Source organism: Mustelus asterias, chromosome 26, assembly GCF_964213995.1.
Source record: "Mustelus asterias chromosome 26, sMusAst1.hap1.1, whole genome shotgun sequence".
In the NCBI taxonomy this organism is placed as follows: domain Eukaryota; kingdom Metazoa; phylum Chordata; class Chondrichthyes; order Carcharhiniformes; family Triakidae; genus Mustelus; species Mustelus asterias.
In genome coordinates, this window is record NC_135826.1 from 8910057 (window position 1) to 8928430 (window position 18374).

The 18374-nt window shown below is 44.3% G+C and overlaps 1 protein-coding gene across 1 annotated transcript in view; it reads left to right on the forward strand.

The window, feature by feature from the left end:
- The window catches only part of sema6bb (sema domain, transmembrane domain (TM), and cytoplasmic domain, (semaphorin) 6Bb), a 325575-nt gene extending 308167 nt beyond the window's left edge, over positions 1-17408 (forward strand). The window contains exons 15-16 of the mRNA XM_078198149.1: positions 6878-6936; positions 16237-17408. Coding sequence (XP_078054275.1) covers positions 6878-6936; positions 16237-17246 — 1069 coding nt within the window. The 3' untranslated portion in view covers positions 17247-17408. The remainder of the gene's footprint in view (positions 1-6877; positions 6937-16236) is intronic.
- The last annotated feature ends 966 nt before the right edge of the window (positions 17409-18374 follow it).

Below are 18374 nucleotides of genomic sequence, written 5' to 3' on the forward strand. Positions count from 1 at the left end.
CCCAGAGAACCGTAGCAGCAAAGCCATTGAATATTTTTATGACATAGGGAGACTGTTTCTTGACCGACAAGGGGGTCAAAGGGCATGTAAGGTTAGGTAAGAAAGTGACATTGAGGTCACAGTCAGATCTTATTGATTGGTGGGGGCAGGCTTAAGGAACTGAATAATTTACTCCTGCTTCTAATTTGTGGTCGGAATTCTCTGGCCATTCACACCGGCGGGATTCTCCGGTCCCGCCAGCAGTGCACCCCCACCCATGGATTTCCCGGTCGGCGTGGGGTGACCGTCAATGGCAATTCCCATTGACAGCAGCAGGATCTAGAGAATCCCGTCACCTCCCATCGGCTAAAGGGATCAAGGGGTACGGAGAGACAGTGGGAGTGGGATACTGAAAGTGCATGATCAGCCATGATCATGTTGAGTGGTGGTGCAGCCTTGAAGGGCCGAATGGCCTCCTCCTGCACCTACTTTCTGTTTCTAACACGCAGCTGGGAGGCCAGAGAATCTCACCTGTATGTTTCTTGTGTGTTCGTCTGACAGTGCTGAAACCAGGAATTTCTCCAATTCTCAAAGGAAATGTTTCAATGCTTGAGTCAGAATGATTCTGTTTAAGCTTAACGCTGATGCATTTACTGCCAACTCACTTCCAAATTACATAAAATAAAGAGGTAATTGTCACCTGGGAGTCTTGAGAACCTGTGAGTACAGAGTGCTGGTAGTTGGTGACGAATTCCAGCATGACATTATAATGAGCTGATACTCACTTATAGATGATTCATTGGTCATCTTGCATTTGCTGATACAAGTTTTACTTCCTTTCTGCCAGAAGTTATACAAAAATGTGAATGTTACTCCATGAGTGAAATAACCTCACTCATTGACACAAGAGCATAACTCATACAGCAGTGGGATAATTGTTGGGGACCAGATCAGAAACTCCAAGATATATTATGAAGTTAGCCTCGACCCCAACTTTTGCATTTGATTTTGGCAGTGGGATGAGCATAGGGGAATTTGCTCCAGGTATGATACAATTGACCCACTAGGAAGCCTTTATCACAACAAACTTTATTTAAGAGCACGGTTAGAATATAACAAAAAGAATTAGCTTAACTTTTACCGATCAGATTACTTAAACATGACAAAGTATAATTCTTAACAGCTAGCTATCTCTATTGTTCCAATTTAATGCAATACCCCCACAGGCATACACCTTTCTTCAGAATGAGATAGCACAGAAACAAGTGTGTTCACACGGTGACAGATTTCCAGTCTTTTAACACTTCTGGACAGAGAACTGTTTCCCGAGAAGGATATATCCTAAAACAACAGAACTTCAAAGAAGTAAACCTAGTCTATGGCAGCTCCCAGTCTCCAGACTTCAGAGTGGGGAAAGGAGAGGCACTGCCCTCCCTCAAATCAAAGCAGCATCTAAACAGCAACTAAGCTTAAATTCTAAGTATAAGCCTAGCTCCACCCAGTCATATGATCTCATCTGTCAATCAACCCAATCAAGCCCTACTCTGCAAAACTCCAGGGAAATCTCAAAAATGACACTACATTAGTCCAGATTGAAACAAATATTGTGGTAATTAAGATCAATTATGCTGCTGCAGTGATAATACAATATGCCAGTCACAGACAAACCAGCATTGATAATAACTAAAACAGATCCTACACAACAAACATAACTAAAATACATTTCTTAAAGGCACGGTATTGCCACACAATGTTGTACAAATACTTATCAGTCCATGTGAAAATAATTTCTCCACTATAAGATCAAAGGCTGTTTAAAATAGGTGGAGGGAGAAACCGCGCTAATGTTTCAGATTAATGGCCTTTCATCAGCACTGAGAAAAGGTAAGAGATGTACACCAGAAACCTCCAACCTTGTCCGCAGCTGGGATTCTCCAGTGCCGCTGCAGTGAATAGAACATAGAACATAGAACATAGAACATTACAGCGCAGAACAGGCCCTTCGGCCCACGATGTTGCACCGACCAGTTAAAAAAAAAAACTGTGACCCTCCAACCTAAACCAATTTCTTTTCGTCCATGAACCTATCTACGGATCTCTTAAACGCCCCCAAACTAGGCGCATTTACTACTGATGCTGGCAGGGCATTCCAATCCCTCACCACCCTCTGGGTAAAGAACCTACCCCTGACATCGGTTCTATAACTACCCCCCCTCAATTTAAAGCCATGCCCCCTCGTGCTGGATTTCTCCATCAGAGGAAAAAGGCTATCACTATCCACCCTATCTAAACCTCTAATCATCTTATATGTTTCAATAAGATCCCCTCTTAGCCGCCGCCTTTCCAGCGAAAACAATCCCAAATCCCTCAGCCTCTCCCCATAGGATCTCCCCTCCATACCAGGCAACATCCTGGTAAACCTACTCTGCACCCTCTCCAAAGCCTCCACATCCTTCCTGTAATGTGGGGACCAGAACTGCACACAGTACTCCAAGTGCGGCCGCACCAGAGTTGTGTACAGTTGCAACATAACGCTACGACTCCTAAATTCAATCCCCCTACCAATAAACGCCAAGACACCATATGCCTTCTTAACAACCTTATCTACTTGATTCCCAACTTTCAGGGATCTATGCACACATACACCTAGATCCCTCTGCTCCTCCACACTATTCAAAGTCCTCCCGTTAGCCCTATACTCAACACATCTGTTATTCCTACCAAAGTGAATTACCTCACACTTCTCCGCATTAAACTCCATCCGCCACCTCTCGGCCCAACTTTGCAACCTGTCTAAGTCTTCCTGCAAACTACGACACCCTTCCTCACTGTCTACCACACCACCGACTTTGGTGTCATCAGCAAATTTGCTAATCCACCCAACTATACCCTCATCCAGATCATTAATAAATATTACAAACAGCAGTGGCCCCAAAACAGATCCCTGAGGTACACCACTTGTAACCGCACTCCATGATGAATATTTACTATCAACCACCACCCTCTGTTTCCTATCCGCTAGCCAATTCCTGATCCAATTTCCTAGATCACCCCCAATCCCATACATCTGCATTTTCTGCAGAAGCCTACCATGGTGAACCTTATCAAACGCCTTACTAAAATCCATATATACCACGTCCACTGCCTTGCCCCCATCCACCTCCTTGGTCACTTTCTCAAAAAACTCAATAAGGTTAGTAAGGCACGACCTACCTGCCACAAAACCATGCTGACTATCACCTATCAATTCATTACTCTCCAAATAACTATAAATCCTATCCCTTATAATTTTTTCCAACATCTTGCCGACAACAGAAGTGAGACTCACCGGTCTATAATTCCCGGGGAAGTCTCTGTTCCCCTTCTTAAACAATGGGACAACATTCGCTAACCTCCAATCTTCTGGTACTATACCAGAGGCCAACGACGACCTGAAGATCAGAGCCAGAGGCTCTGCAATCACTTCTCTTGCCTCCCAGAGAATCCTTGGCCTCCCAGAGAATCCTTGTCTTGGCTGAGCGCCAAATTCGCCATTCTCGCTGGGCAGCAGGTAGAAATGGAGAAGATTGCAGAATCCCACCATAATAGGTTTGAAATGAGGGCAAAAGGCCGGAGAGATTAAATAACAAAAGGGTTGGTGGTGTAAAGGCAGTAGGAATGAAGCAAGTAATGAAACAAAAGATACGTCTGGAGGAGGTGTGAGTGGCAAGATCATGGAACAGCTGCAGTCCAAAAGCAAACAAAAAGGGAGAAAAACTAAAAAGCAGCAAAGGAAACAGAAACTTTGAATTTAGCACACTCTACTCGCCACTCACGGTCATTGGTCCTTGAAGCTGCAGAGCCACACCCAAGCCAATAAAAAATAGGGGTGTACAAACCAGTACCCAAAAGGCGCCCCAATCTGAAAAATATAAAGATGAAAGTAGAAACACTCCCGCAAAACATTGGTGGGGAAGCAGGAACAAACTCAACAGGAAATCCCACCGCTTGAATTCTCCACCCCCTCTGGCTTTCTTGCCCACAAAAACATGGGCAGAAAATCCCCCCACTCCCATCTTTCAATTTGTCATTTTACAGTCTTCCAGACTCAACAGTGAGTTCAGCAAATTCAGTTTGCAATCTCTGCCACCATTCTCCTTTATCTTTGCTGGTTTCGGTTTGTCCCTTTTGTTTCTCTCTTTACTTTTGCTTTTAAATAGCAACTGGTCATAATTCTGCCATTCACACCTCCTCTGGACACTTCCTTTGTTTCTTTACCAGTCTCATTACTGCTCCCTTTGGTCTTTCACCTTGAGCCCTTCTGTTCTACCTAAAGTTTAGTTTATTTATTAGTGTCACAAGTAAGGCTTACGTTAACACTGCAATGAGGTTACTGTGAAAACCTGTTCGGGTACACTGAGGGAGAATTTAGCATGGCCAATGCATCTAACCAGCACGTCTTTCAGATGTGGGAGGAAACCGGAGCACCCGGAGGAAACCCACGCAGACACTGGGAGAACGTGCACACTCCGCACAGACAGCGACCCGAGTCCCTGGCGCTGTGAGGCAGCAGTGCCAACCACTATGCCACCGTTCCACCTTTCATCCAATCACAGACCATCCATTTTGTTCACCCCCCCTGCCGCCACCCCCCCCCCCCCTCGCGCCCCGCCGCCCCACCACTCCCCCTTCCACCTAAAGCTTATCAAATATTGCTCAGTTCTGATGAAAGGTCATCGGGCAGAAGCTGTTTCTCTCTCCACAGATGTTGCCAGACCTCCTGAGTATTTTCCTCATTTCTATTTTTATCTCAGATTTGGACAAATCCAATGAATCCAATTTGTGGAACTGCTTGAAAACAAACACTCCTTCATAATTTTCTTCAGAACAACTGCTGTTACTGCAACCACATAAAAGTTTCAATCAACCAAACCTCCAAAATATCAATAATAACAACTAAAAGCACTTGACGCCTCTTTATCCTCTGCAAATAAACATTGAGCCATTGACAAACTAGATCTTAAGAAAAAGCTTGTAAAGCTGTGATTCAAGCAATATTTTCCCTCCTCTGCGCCTGTGTCAACAAAGTCAAAGTTTTTATGAAAGCCTGGGTTCTCCACCAAGCTTGTTATTGTTACTTTAAAGTTTAGTCGATTGACGTCTTTAATCGGGCTATAGTTGCAAGTTTGTTTAGTCACTATAAGGTTCACTGATCTGTACAGAACAAATGCTGGGTGAATAAACATGGAGGTTCCATAGGCCTGGGTGTGGTGAATGAGTGGAGCATGGAAGGTGTGAGGAGTAAGAACTTAGGGCCCTAATATTTTATAAAACAAGCGGTACAAAGTCCCAGACAACTGAGGCAGGCCTTCCATAAGGCCCACCCCAGCACTCGGCAGCCCCTGTAGCTGTCATTGATCCATGTTCAAAGGGTAACGGGCCTGAATTCGTTCCACACCCAAACCCCTGTGCCAAAAAAAAACCTCCCCCAAAAGAAAACCACACCATTCAGGGCATTTTTCCCTGAGGTGAGCATGCCGACTTGGGTAATTTGCTAACTCCCGCTAAGTGACCCGGGAGATAAAATCTGACCCCAGTCTTTATTTGGAATTGGGAACACGCCCCCCCCCCCCCCTCCCAGTTTCTTCCCTTTCCTCCAGCTTTCCTCCAGAGTCATAGAGGTTTACAGCATGGAAACAGGCCCTTCCGCCCAACTTGTCCATGCCGCCCTTTTTTTTTAAACCCTTAAGTTAGTTCCAATTGCCCGCATTTGGCCCATATCCCTCAATACCCATCTTACCCATGTAACTGTCGAAATGCTTTTTAAAAGACAAAATTGTACCCGCCTCTACTACTCCCTCTGGCAGCTCGTTCCAGACACTCACCACCCTCTGGACTGTGATGATTTCAGCCAGGCTAATGAGGTTGGCTTGCTTGAGTATGAACAAATCCCTTAGTTAATTTGAGTTAATTTATTTGGTTGGTATTGAAAAGAAATACCTGATGAGTCTTAATTGATGGTTAAATCAGGGAGCCTCAGCCTCCCTGTTTAAAGCAGGTGTGTCAGACTCCCAGCCTGCATTCTGCAGGGAGCAACTGGAGAGCTGGCTGTGTACAGATGTATGGTGTAAATAAAGTAACTTGGTGACGGGACTTTTGCCTCCGTGAAGTTATTACATGGACCCTTTTGTATCTCTCCCCTCTCACCTTAAACCTATGCCCTCTAGTTTTAGCCTCCCCTACCTTTGGGAAAAGATATTGACTATCTAGTTGATCTATGTCCCTCATTATTTTATAGACCTCTATAAGATCACCCCTCAGCCTCCTACAGCCCAGAGAAAAAAGTCCCAGTCTATCCAGCCTCTCCTTATAACTCAAACAATCAAGCCCCGGTAGTATCCTAGTAAATCTTTTCTGCACTCTTTCTACTTTAATGCTTTCCTTTCTATAATAGGGTGACCAGAACTGTACACAGTATTCCAAGTGTGGCCTCACCAATGTCTTGTACAACTTCAACAAGACGTCCCAACTCCTGTATACTGATACCTCAGTCAAATGGACACTCTTTGTGAGTGAGCCTTAACACTGATGTTGAATCAGGACAGGGTCAAGCTGGCTATGATGTCTCCTCCACAATTGACCAAATTCCCAACCGTTGGCTCCCAGGTTAATGCTGGAAGAATGGCGAGGTACCAGAAGATGTTCAGGGAGCCAAGTTGAGATCAGGAGGAAGCAGCACAAGGAACGTCTTTTTCAAAACTTATTATCGCCTGGATTATTGTAAACTTTCATATTGTTTCCCTTCATGTTTTCAACCTAAATTGGAATTAATTTTCAAAATGCCAATAGAGGAGGGGTTAGATTATTGTTACACAAATGGACAGAAACTGTTCAATGTTCTTCTTTGTTTACCCTGCAGTGTTCCATTTGAACAAGATGTGGAACATGGAAATACAACGCACTTGGGCGACTGTGAAGGTGAGTTTGCGCTGGACATTGGCACAACTTTAACCTGAATCACATCACCCTTGACGTCACAGTGGGTTTTGAGTCCGAGCTGTGTTGGCTGATAAAGTGGGGCAACCACACTGCTAAAAATGGCCCCATGGTACGAAATCCAAGCAAGGGGATTTCGCTCACCTCAACCTTTAGAAAATGCCAACTTGCCATCTCACTGAATATTGAAGTTCAGGACTGCTGATGTGCTTATAAAGCAGATATACTTGCCACAGCTCTGCAAATGCCTCATTCCAGAGGTTTTTGTTGAGGGGGGGTTCTCTAGCCTGGGGTTTGGTTAGCTGGGGGGGCACTGTTACCCTTGTATTGGCAGGATAGACCTTTGAAGTTCAGGGCTGACAGAGGCAAGATGGCGACACGGTGGCACAGTGATTAGTGATGCTGCTCACAGTGCCAGGGACCAGGATTCATAGAATCTACAGTGGAGAAGGAGGCCATTTGGCCCATCGAGCCTGCACCAACAACAATCCCACCCAGGTCCTATCCTATCCCCGTCACCCCACATATTTACCCTCCTAATCCCCCTGATATTAAGGGGCAATTTATCATGGCCAATCAACCTAACTCGCACATATTTGAACTGTGGGAAGAAACCGGAGCACCCAGAGGAAACCCATGCAGACACGGGGAGAATGTGCAAACTCCACACCCGAGGTCAGAATTGAACCCAAATCCCTGGCGCTGTGAGGCTGCAGTGATAACCACTGTCCCACCGTGCCGCCCCAAATTCCGAATTCAATTCTGGCCTCGGGTGACTGTGTGGAGTTTGCACATTCTCCCCGTGTCTGCATGGGTTTCCTGCTGGTGCTCCGGTTTCCTCCCTCAGTCCTAAAGATGTGCGGGTTAGGTGGATCGGCCATGCTAAATTACCCTTAGTGTCAAGGGGGATTAGCAGGGGATAGGGCCTGGGTGGGATTGTTGTCAGTGCAGGCTCGATGGGCTGAATGGCCTCCTCCTACACTAGAGGGATTCTATTTTTTTTAAAGTGGTCCATTCACTGGCTAAGCCATTCTTTATGTTATCAAATACAAATTTCACCCAAACAAAATGTTTTGGACAAGCTTTTATTACACTGTAGAAAATACAAAGAAAACTTATCTTTTCATGAATTTCTGATAAATGAATCCAGTGGTAATAAAACAACTTTTTTGATCATTGGAATTAGTCATAGAGTCATAGAGGTTTACAGCATGGAAACAGGCCCTTCGGCCCAACTTGTCCATGCTGCCCCCTTTTTTTAGCCCCTCAGCTAGTCCCAATTGCCCGCATTTGGCCCACATCCCTCTATACCCATCTTACCCATGTAACTGTCTAAATGCTTTTTAAAAGACAAAATTGTACCCGCCTCTACTACTACCTCTGGCAGCTTGTTCTAGACATTCACTGCCCTCTGTGTGAAAAAATTGTCCCTCTGGACCCTTTTGTATCTCTCCCCTCTCACCTTAAACCTATGCCCTCTAGTTTTAGACTCCCCTGCCTTTGAGAAAAGATATTGATTCTCAAATTTAATGTTCCTGTGGAAGCAGACTAATTTTTTATAAAGTGTGAGAAACCTTGATGCAATATAAGTGAGACATGACAGGTACGTGTAATAGTAACTTATGTCAACCCAGGGGATTAAGTTGAAGGAGAAATTTAATGAATATTTATGTACTTTTATGAATTTCTGCACTGTACAGTTTTAAAAAAACAATTCATTTGGAAGTTTCATACATATATAAAATAATATTTTAAATGGTATCTAAAAATAATTGGATTTATTCTTCAGTGCTTGTCATCCTATTTCACTGTTGATAAATATTGGGACTTGGTTTTGATTCTTGCTTTCAATTTATTGAAGTAGAGTTTCTTTAAATAAAACCATTTCCAATTTTAATTCCTCATTTCGAGGCAGGTATGTACAAGCTGCTGGAAACAGTCAGTATTTCGGGCAATAGCTGTGCAGAGGGAAAGAGAAATAGCACTTCCGGTCAACGACATTGTATTAGAACCTCGGGCCAGATTTTCACAGAGTCTTCCATATTTAATAATGGGGGGAACGAAAGCCAGATGCTCCCATTTCTGACAGATACAATCTTTATCGATAGGGGAAAGGGGGATGATGCGCACAGAAGGGAAACCTAAACTCAGCAGGGCTATTTGAACCTGGTGCTGAGTTCCAGCAGACCCCATTTTCGCTGTTGCCTTAACCCGCAGTGTGAGAATCAAGAATTGACGGAGAAGATGTTTAATGCCCTGGAAGGGCAGATTAGATGGGGATAACAGTCAGGACCTGAAGCTTCTTTGAAATGCCCTGCCCTTTAATAAAGAAACAGACTGCAGCTGTCAGTGGGACTTTAATAAGAAATCGCTGCTGGACTTCTTTCAAAGATAGCTATAGGTATGAACAAAAGTGGCATCTATGGGCATGCAGTTTTAATAGAGTTCTTTGTTGACTTTTCCCCAACTTTATTGTGTCATTATGAATGCTTGGCTGATTTTCAAAAGTTACAATTGCAAGGGGTTCTGAGTTCACAGTTTGATTAACAATTTAAAGAGCTATTAATGAAGAAACTGTCTTTGTTGTCGGGTTTGAAGAGAAGTTTACGTGGTTTTATAAGAGATCAATGACTTGAGAGGATTTAGAAGCTTTGAATCGATTTTATGAATCAGTATTATTTTTCACTATCAAGGTTATATAAACTGTATTAGATTATTAGAAGTTTATTTTTTCATCTCCACATGGCTCCTGACATCTGCCCATGCTGGATACAGGATGAGTGATTATGGAGGTTGTATGAAAGATATGACGGGCCATGAGGGCTGGAGGGGGCATGAGGGGGGAGGATTGGTGGACCTAACAACTTCTCAAACAACTAAGGTGAAGGCAGTAGATGGAGTTAAGGTGAGCTAATTGAATGGTGTTACAGTTTCAAGGGGCTGGCTGGCCTAATGTGGTCCCAATGATCTTACTGCAATATGAGTCAGTGCATTCAGGCGAGGAAGAGATTGAAAGGGAAATAAACTGGTTCCATTGCTCAATAATTCATGTACCTGCTACTTTACTTGATGTAAAGTAATTAAAGAAATCCGCTATACCCAGCAGGGAAAGAGCTAATTAAACTTCTGTTAATGAAAAGTTAGGCTTAAACAATTGTTGGCTTAAAAATGAAATCAATATAGCCCGAGAAAACTTTTTAAAAATCAATAATTTTTGCCAGATTAATGGAAGGGCTGAAGAACTTCAATGCAAACAACCTGTTAAGTAATATTCACCCCACAGGACAACACAATAATCTCTTAATTAATTAATGTGATACAGGGTTACAGATAGATGTGTGAGAATAGAAGAAGGACTTTAAGATAAAGGCAAAATGTAACATGTAAAACGATCGCTCCTTGTCCTTCTCAACCTGTCGGCAACCTTGACATGGTGAACAAACAATCATTTTCTAGAGCCTCTTTACCCAATGTCCAGTTGGATAGGACTGCCCTCGAGTCTTATCTATCTAGTTGTAGCCAGTGAATCAACTGCATGCGTTTACTTCCTGCTCCCGCTAGTATCCTGCAGAAATCTATTCTCGAACCCCCTTCCTGTGTCTCACTTACACCCTGCCTCTCAGTGTCGTCATCTGAAAGGACAGTCAGTTTTGAGGTGCACACCGATAACACTGGGTTCTACCTCACCGCCACCTCTCTTGACTCGTCCACTCTTTCTAAAACATCAGGTTGCTTATCCGACATCCAATCCTAGATGAATAGAAATTTCCTCAAACTAAATATGGGGAAGACCGAGGCTGTTGTCACTGCCACAAACTCCATTTCAGAGGCAAAAACTCCTTCCCTCTTCCTGGGAACTGTAGTCAACCTAACCTGCACATCTTTGGACTGTGGGAGGAAACCGGAGCACCCGCAGGAAACCCACACAGACACAGGGAGAACATGCAAACTCCACACAGACAGTCACCCAAGGCTGGAATCGAACTAACCACTGTGCCACCGTGCTGCCCCAAATGGTCTAACTTTCTATAGCTATGACGGTCTGGGTGGGATTGTGGTCGGTGTAGGCTAAATGGGCCGAATGGCGTCCTTCTGCATTGTAGGATTCTATGATTCAATGATTTTGCCCCTTCCAGAATAATTTCAAAACATAGCGGGGCCCCAGACATGTTGGGCAATGGCAACATTGGTGAAAAGGTCCCTGTTCACATCTTGAACACTGATTAGACATCCAGGGGAAAAAATGTAACTTCTGACATATTGACCAGTGTCGAGCTGTACTGGGGGAAACAAAGGAAAATATACTTCCTTATACCCTTCTGTACTTACATTCAGTACCTGTGTTATTGGAGATTGATTTCTGTCTGCATGGTCAGCTCTATGTCTGGTCATCACTCATCACGGAGAGTCCCTATGAATTGTTTCTATAGATTCTAGGATTGTTCCGGCAGATTGGAAGGTAGCAAATGTCACTCCACTATTTAAGAAGGGAGGGAGAGCCAAAACAGGGAACTACAGACCTGTTATCCTTACCTCACTAGTCGGGAAAATGCTAGAAACGATTATAAAAGATAAAAGATGGGGTGACAAGGTGGCACAGTGGTTAGCACTGCTACCTCACAGTGCCAGGGACCCGGGTTCGATTCCCGGCTTGGGTCACTGTCTGTGCGGAATCTGCACATTCTTTCCGTGTCTGCGTGCTTTCCCTCTGAGTGCTCCGATTTCCTCCAAAAGTCGTGCTGGTTAGCCATGCTAACTTCTCCCTCAGTCTACCCGAACAGGTGCCTGAGTGTGGCGACTAGGGGATTTTCATAGTAACTTCATTGCAGTGTTAATGTAAGCCTACTTGTGACAATAATAAAACTTTAAACTTTAAATGGACACTTGATTTGGGATAGTCAATGTGGATTTAAGAAATGAGAAATTATATTTGATAAACCAGTTGGAGTTTTTTGAGGATGTTACTAACAGAATTGATAAGGGGGAGTCAGTGAATGTCATGTACTTGGATTTTCAGAACGCTTTTGGTGAAGTCCCCCACAAGTTGGTTCGCAAAATTAAAGCACATGGGATAGTAGGTGATATGGATAGACTGAGGATTGGTTAAAAAGGCAGAAAACACAGAGTAGGAATAAGCGGGTCATTTTCACATTGGCAGGCTGTGGCTAGTGGAGTTAGTGAGGGTCAGTACTTGGGCTGCAGCTGTTCACAATACATATCAATGATTTGGATGTGGGGACCAAATGGAATAGCTCCGAGTTTGCGGATGACACAAAGTTAGATGAGAATGTGTGGAAGATGTAAAGTGGTTTCAGGAGGATTTGGACAGATTTAGTGAGGGGGCAAGAACATGGCAGATGGAAGATAATGTGGAAAAATGTGAGGTAATCAACTTTGGTAGAAGGAACAGGTGTGCAGAGTATTTTTTAAATGCAAGAGATTAGGAAGTGTAAATATACAAAGGGACCTGGATGTCAATAAGTCCCTGTAAGCTGACTTGCAGGTGCAACAGGCAATTAGGAAGGCTAATGATATGTTAGACTTTATTGCAAGAGGGTTTAAGTACTGGAGTATAAAGTCTTGCTTCAATTGTACAGAACCTTGGTTAGACTGCACCTGGAGTACTGTGTACAGTTTTGGTCCCCTTATACCCCTTAGGAAGGATATTATTGTCATTGAGGGAGTGCATCAGACTTGTTCCTGGGATGGCTGGACTGTCCTATGAAGAGAGATTAGGGAATCTGGACCTGTACACTGGAGAGTTTTGAAGAACAAGAGGCGATCTCATTGAAACCAACAAAATATTGAAGGCTTAAACAGGGTAGATGCAACTAAAATGTTTACCCTGGTTGGGGAGTCCAGAGTAAGAAGTTCACAACACCAGGTTAAAATCCAACAGGTTTATTTGGTAGCAAATACCATAAGCTTTCGGAGCACTGCTCCTGTTGGACTTTAACCTGGTGTTGTGAGACTTCTTACTGTGTTCACCCCAGTCCAACGCCGGCATCTCCACATCATGGGGAGTCCAGAACCAGGGCATACAATTTCAAAACACGAGGAAAGCCACTTAGGACTGAGATTAGGAGAATGGGTGGCACAGTGGTTAGCACGGCTGCCTCACAGTGCCAGGGACCTGGTTCAATTCCAGCCTCGGGTGACTTCCTGTGTGGAGTTTACACATTCTCCCCGTGTCTGCGTGGGTTTCCTCTGGGTGCTCCAGTTTCCTCCCACACTCCAAAGATGTGCGGGTTAGGTTGATTGGCCGTGGTAAATTTCCCCTTAGTGTTAGGGGGATTAGCAAGGTAAATGCATGGGGTTATGGGGAAAGGGCCTGGGTGGGATTGTGGTCGGTGAAGACTCGATGGGCCAAAAGGCCTCCTTCTGCACTGTAGGATTCTATGATTCTATGACAGTCCCTGGGTGGGATTATTGTTGGTGCAGGCTCGATGGGCCTGAACTCTCTACTGCAGAGGGCTGTAGAAGCTCAGTCATTGAGTGTGTTTAAAGTAGAGATTGACAGATTTCTAAATGCCAATGATGCAAAAGGATATGGGGAAAGTGTGGGAAGGCAGTGAAGTGGATAATCAGCCATGATCATACTGAATAGCGGAGCAGGCCCAGTGGGATGAATGGCCTACTCCTGATCCTATGTTCCCATGTTTCAAAATACCCTTTTTGACTGTTACAAGATCCCCAAAGAGGCTCAGCATTCCACATGATTGATAAGCATCACCCAGATGTATCTTCACACTGTTTCAAGGTTCCTCGCTCCCCTGACCACAATGATAACCTCATGAAACCAGAAGAAGTTTCAAGATTCCCTTAATGAGATGCTTCCTGCCAGGGTTTTGATAATCATAGGTCTTGCTACCGTTAGAATGTTTGCAAATAAATCTAACCCATACCTGACTTAGTATAATTACAGGCTTTTGATTATTTTATTGCCTATATCCCGTCTTAGGAATGCAGCACCTACAGGACAAAAAGGCATTTTATACTGATTTTAGTTTAAGTGCCTGTTTGTACTATTTTTCACTCCCTTATCACCTGTGTTCCCACGAAGCTAGAAAACGCACCAGTGGCCAATATGTCATAATTCTCGCAGCTAAACAGGCAAAATTATAGTCATAATATTCAGCTGAAAACTGATCACATTGTCATTTCAGGCTTTTCAGTCCATATCACAGGGCAAGGGAGGTGGACCTTCAATCAGAGTTCCCACTCCTATGCATGGATCTCAGCACAGGCAGAGAACAGGATTGTGTTAGTCTGTGGCATCCTAAATAGTAGTCGATACCTGCCAAGACTGACAGTCTACTGTCAGGGATGAATCATAGAATCACTACAGTGCAGAAGGAAGCCATTCTGCCCATCAAGTCATCACCGACTCTCTGACAGAGCATCTTACCCAGGCCATGTTCCCATAACCCTACTTATTTATCCTGCGAATCCCCCTAACCTATACATCTTGGAACATGAAGGGGCAGTTTAACATTGCCAATTCCACGCTGTGGCTCCATACCAGCCTGCCTTGCTCAGTGCATTTAAGCCATTGGGATCTTCCAGTCCTTCTGAGGTTTATGGGCTTTAGCATAGCTTGCACACCCCATGCTGGAGAAGCCACCACAAAGGGTTGACTTCGGGGTGGACTGGAAGATCCCACCACCAATGGGACAGGCTGGAAAATTCTGTCCAGAAATTCCAGAAAATAAAACCAGTCAGGTAGATTTTGACTGGGCCCGACATTGTAAAGGAGCAAATCTGCAGATGGGTTTTACATCTCTCCTGACATTATTTTTAATTCACGGTGGCACAGTAGATTAGCACTGCTGTCCCACAGCGCCAGGGACCCGGGTTCAATTCCTGGCTTGGGTCACACTCTGTGCGGAGTTTGCACGTTCTCCCCATGTCTGCGTGGGTTTCCTCCGGGTACTCCAGTTTCCTCCCACAGTCTGAAATACGTGCTGGTTAGGTGCATTGGCCATAGTAACTTTTCCCTCAGTGTACCCAAACAGGCACCACAGTGTGGCGACTAGGGGATTTTCACAGTAACTTCATTGCAGTGTTAATGTAGGCCTACTTGTGACACTAATAAATAAACTTACACTTAATTCCAATGGAGTCAGAGCAAAACTCACCATCAGATGCTTCATTTCAATCCTTGCTACCAACAAACAAGTTGCTACTTCAGGGTTTGATTTGATTTGATTTATTATTGTCACATATTATTATACAGTGAAAAGTATTGTTTCTTGCGCGCTATGCAGACAAAACATACTGTTCACAGAGAAGGAAAGGAGAGAGTGCAGAGTGTAGTGTTACAGTCATAGCTAGGTATAGAGAAAGATCAACTTAATGTGAGGTAGGCCCATTCAAAAGTCTGATGGCAGCAGGGAAGAAGCAGTTATTGAATCGATTGGTATGTGGCCTCAGACTTTTGTATCTGTTTCCCGACGGAATAAGGTGGAAGAGAGAATGTCCAGGGTGCGTGGGGTCCTTAATTACGCTGGCTACTTTGCCGAGGCAGCGGGAAGTGTAGACAGAGTCAATGGATGGGAGGCTGGTTTGAGCGATGGATTGGGTTTCGTTCGCAACCCTTTTAAATTAAACGGCAGGAAGCTGCAGCGGTACGTTTCTGCTCATGCCCTGGCCACCCCAACTCCCGAATCACACCAGCCTCAGTTCAACAAGCAGAAAACCAGGCAAAGTTGTCCCTGTGTTTAGGCAGTTAAATGCACTGAGCAAAGCAGGCTGGTGTGGAGCCAGAGCAGGTTTCCAGTCCCTGAGGAACATGGTAAAGATTTAATTTAAAAGGGTGTTTTCGGAAAGGCAGATTTTTCACAGTGTGCCTGCGTGTGAGCTACAGGCCCCGATATTGAATTCCAAAAACCTGACAGATTAAAGGGGGTTAAGATTTGGGGAGGTGCAAAGTTGCACAGATCTGAGATCCCGGGAAAGAGTCGATTGGGGTAAAGTGGATAATGGTTTCAAGAGAATGATGCAGAGGGCAAATTCTTACAGAGGTGTATTATAATTGAAATGGAAAAAATCACAGCAATAGAGAAGGAGGTGTATTGGTGAGAGTGGCATCTAAAGAAAAATGAACTGGTTACATCTGTGATGCATTTAGCCTTGTCACTATGAGATGAAACAGAAAACTGTAGAATGGAATATAAATGAAGGAGAAAAATGCATTATGATTGCTGAGGCCCAATTTCTTTGTGGGTCATTAAATGTCATGTTTACTGCTTCTCAATTTGTATAACCTTGTTCCCATTATAGGCCTGATACATGAGAGTTTTGTTGAGGAGCCCAATGGTCTGGTTTCCGTCAACCTCCTCGTGATATCAGCCATCGCTGCCTTTGTGATCGGAGCAGTTATCTCCGGGTTCAGCGTCTGTTGGTTCATTGGCCATCGTGACAAAAAGGACACAGCCCGAAGGAAAGACAAGGAAACCATCCTTTCTCACAGCGAGTCTGTAGTCAGCGTCACCAAACTGGGCGGCATGGTGGAGCGCCGGTCCAGAGGGCAGCCAGAAACTCTGCTCGCTCCGCTGATGCAGAACGGATGGTCGAAGAACTTGATCAAAACCAGCCAGCACCACCTTGACTCGACCGTTTTACCAACGCCGGAACAGACCCCATTGCAGCAGAAACGCAGTACGGGCCTCAGGAGCTGTGAGTGGGAGCAGAACGTGATCAATGCAAGTCTAAGAGATCAGCCGTGCGCGGGATCACCGATGATCCTCGTTGACTCCTCGCACCAAGCAATGTCCCATCACCTTGGCAACGTGCGGGTCATTCCGACTTCCCGCCATTCCTTTCATCGGGATCAGGAGCTGATGAGCGATGGTAAGGATGTCGTGGACAACTACCTTTCACACAGTATGAGAGAACAACTTGAGAACCCCGGTTCTCACTATAGGTCATCCTTGGGTGGCAATGGAGGCAGCCATGCTTTTGTGGAATATTCAGTATCTCCGCACAGCAGCCCAAAAAGAAGAAGGGGTGCCTCAACGCCCATCATGCCACAGGACTACATTGGGGATGACCCAACATGTTCCACGCAGTGGAATTATGAAAAGGCAAATGCACCCATTCCCTCACAACACGTGAGGAGTCAGACTTTTAACAGAGGGGAGAGCTCGGCACCTCTGCAGAGAAAGGACCCAGTGCCTGTACATCATGTACACCTCCATCAACCAGTCCAGTCTGTCACCGGGCAACCTGACCTCGCAGGATTTAAACCACCAAAAAAGTCAGGTGTTGAAAGGACACCTTTAACAAAATGAGACACCTTGTGCTTTCCTATCTCTTCATTAATCTTTGTGAAAATGTGGGACAAATATTTAAAAACAAAAGTAAAATACTGGAGGAAAAGGAACACGTGGAGACAACAGCACTCCTGAGGTAACAAAGGCCTGTCCTCAAAATTAAGGACGCGTTTCCTTTGCAAAAATAAAAATGACGTGAGCTTCAGAAGGACAGAGTAGTTTAGGGGAGAAAATTTACTGAGGAATCTTACTAGATTTCTCTCGACTGCTAACTTTTCAGGAGCCGTGATAACAAAGGGAGAAAATTATCCAGGAATTTTAACTAGCAAATTCTTCTTGCAATTTCTCACAGTAAGATTTTTATTACCGGTGATTGAATAAAACAAACTGCAACAGCACGAGGTACTGACTGTGCAATTCAGAAAATCATTAGGTCTGTAATATGGGTTTATAAAGTTAATTTACTGTTATCGTTCACCGCTGCTGAAATTAATTCAGCATGATCTATTGTTTGGACAAGCTACATTGGGCTTAATTTCAGATTTATGCAGATTAGGTTGATGGCAACATATTATTTCAAGCATACATGCTGCCCAGGGGTTCAGCATCATAGAATGACAAGCGTAGGAGACCATTCAGACCATCATGTCTGTACCCGTTCTTTGAGAGAGTTAGTTCCACGTCCCTGTCCCTACCCCATTGTCCTCCAATTTTTTGCCCTTCAAGCTTAGATCTAATTTCCTTTTGGAAGTTACTGCTTCCCACCATCTTCCAAGGAGTGCATTCCAGTTCATCATAACTCACTGCATTTAAAACCAAACTTTTACCAATTAACATAAATTTGTGTCCTCTGGTTGTCCACCCACTGGGAATAGGACCCGTTCATGTCAACACGTCATGATTTTGAACACCTCGATCATATCTCCACTTAAACCTCTCAACTCACAGAACAATTCCAGTTTCTCAAGACTTTCCATATCCTGTATAAGTTACTGTACAAGTATGGCCTTACAAATGTCTTGTACAACTTCAACAAGACGTCCCAACTCCTGTATTCAATGTCCTGACCAATGAAACCAAGCATGCCGAATGCCTTTTTCACCACCCTATCCACCTGTGACTCCACTTTTAAGGAGCTATGAACCT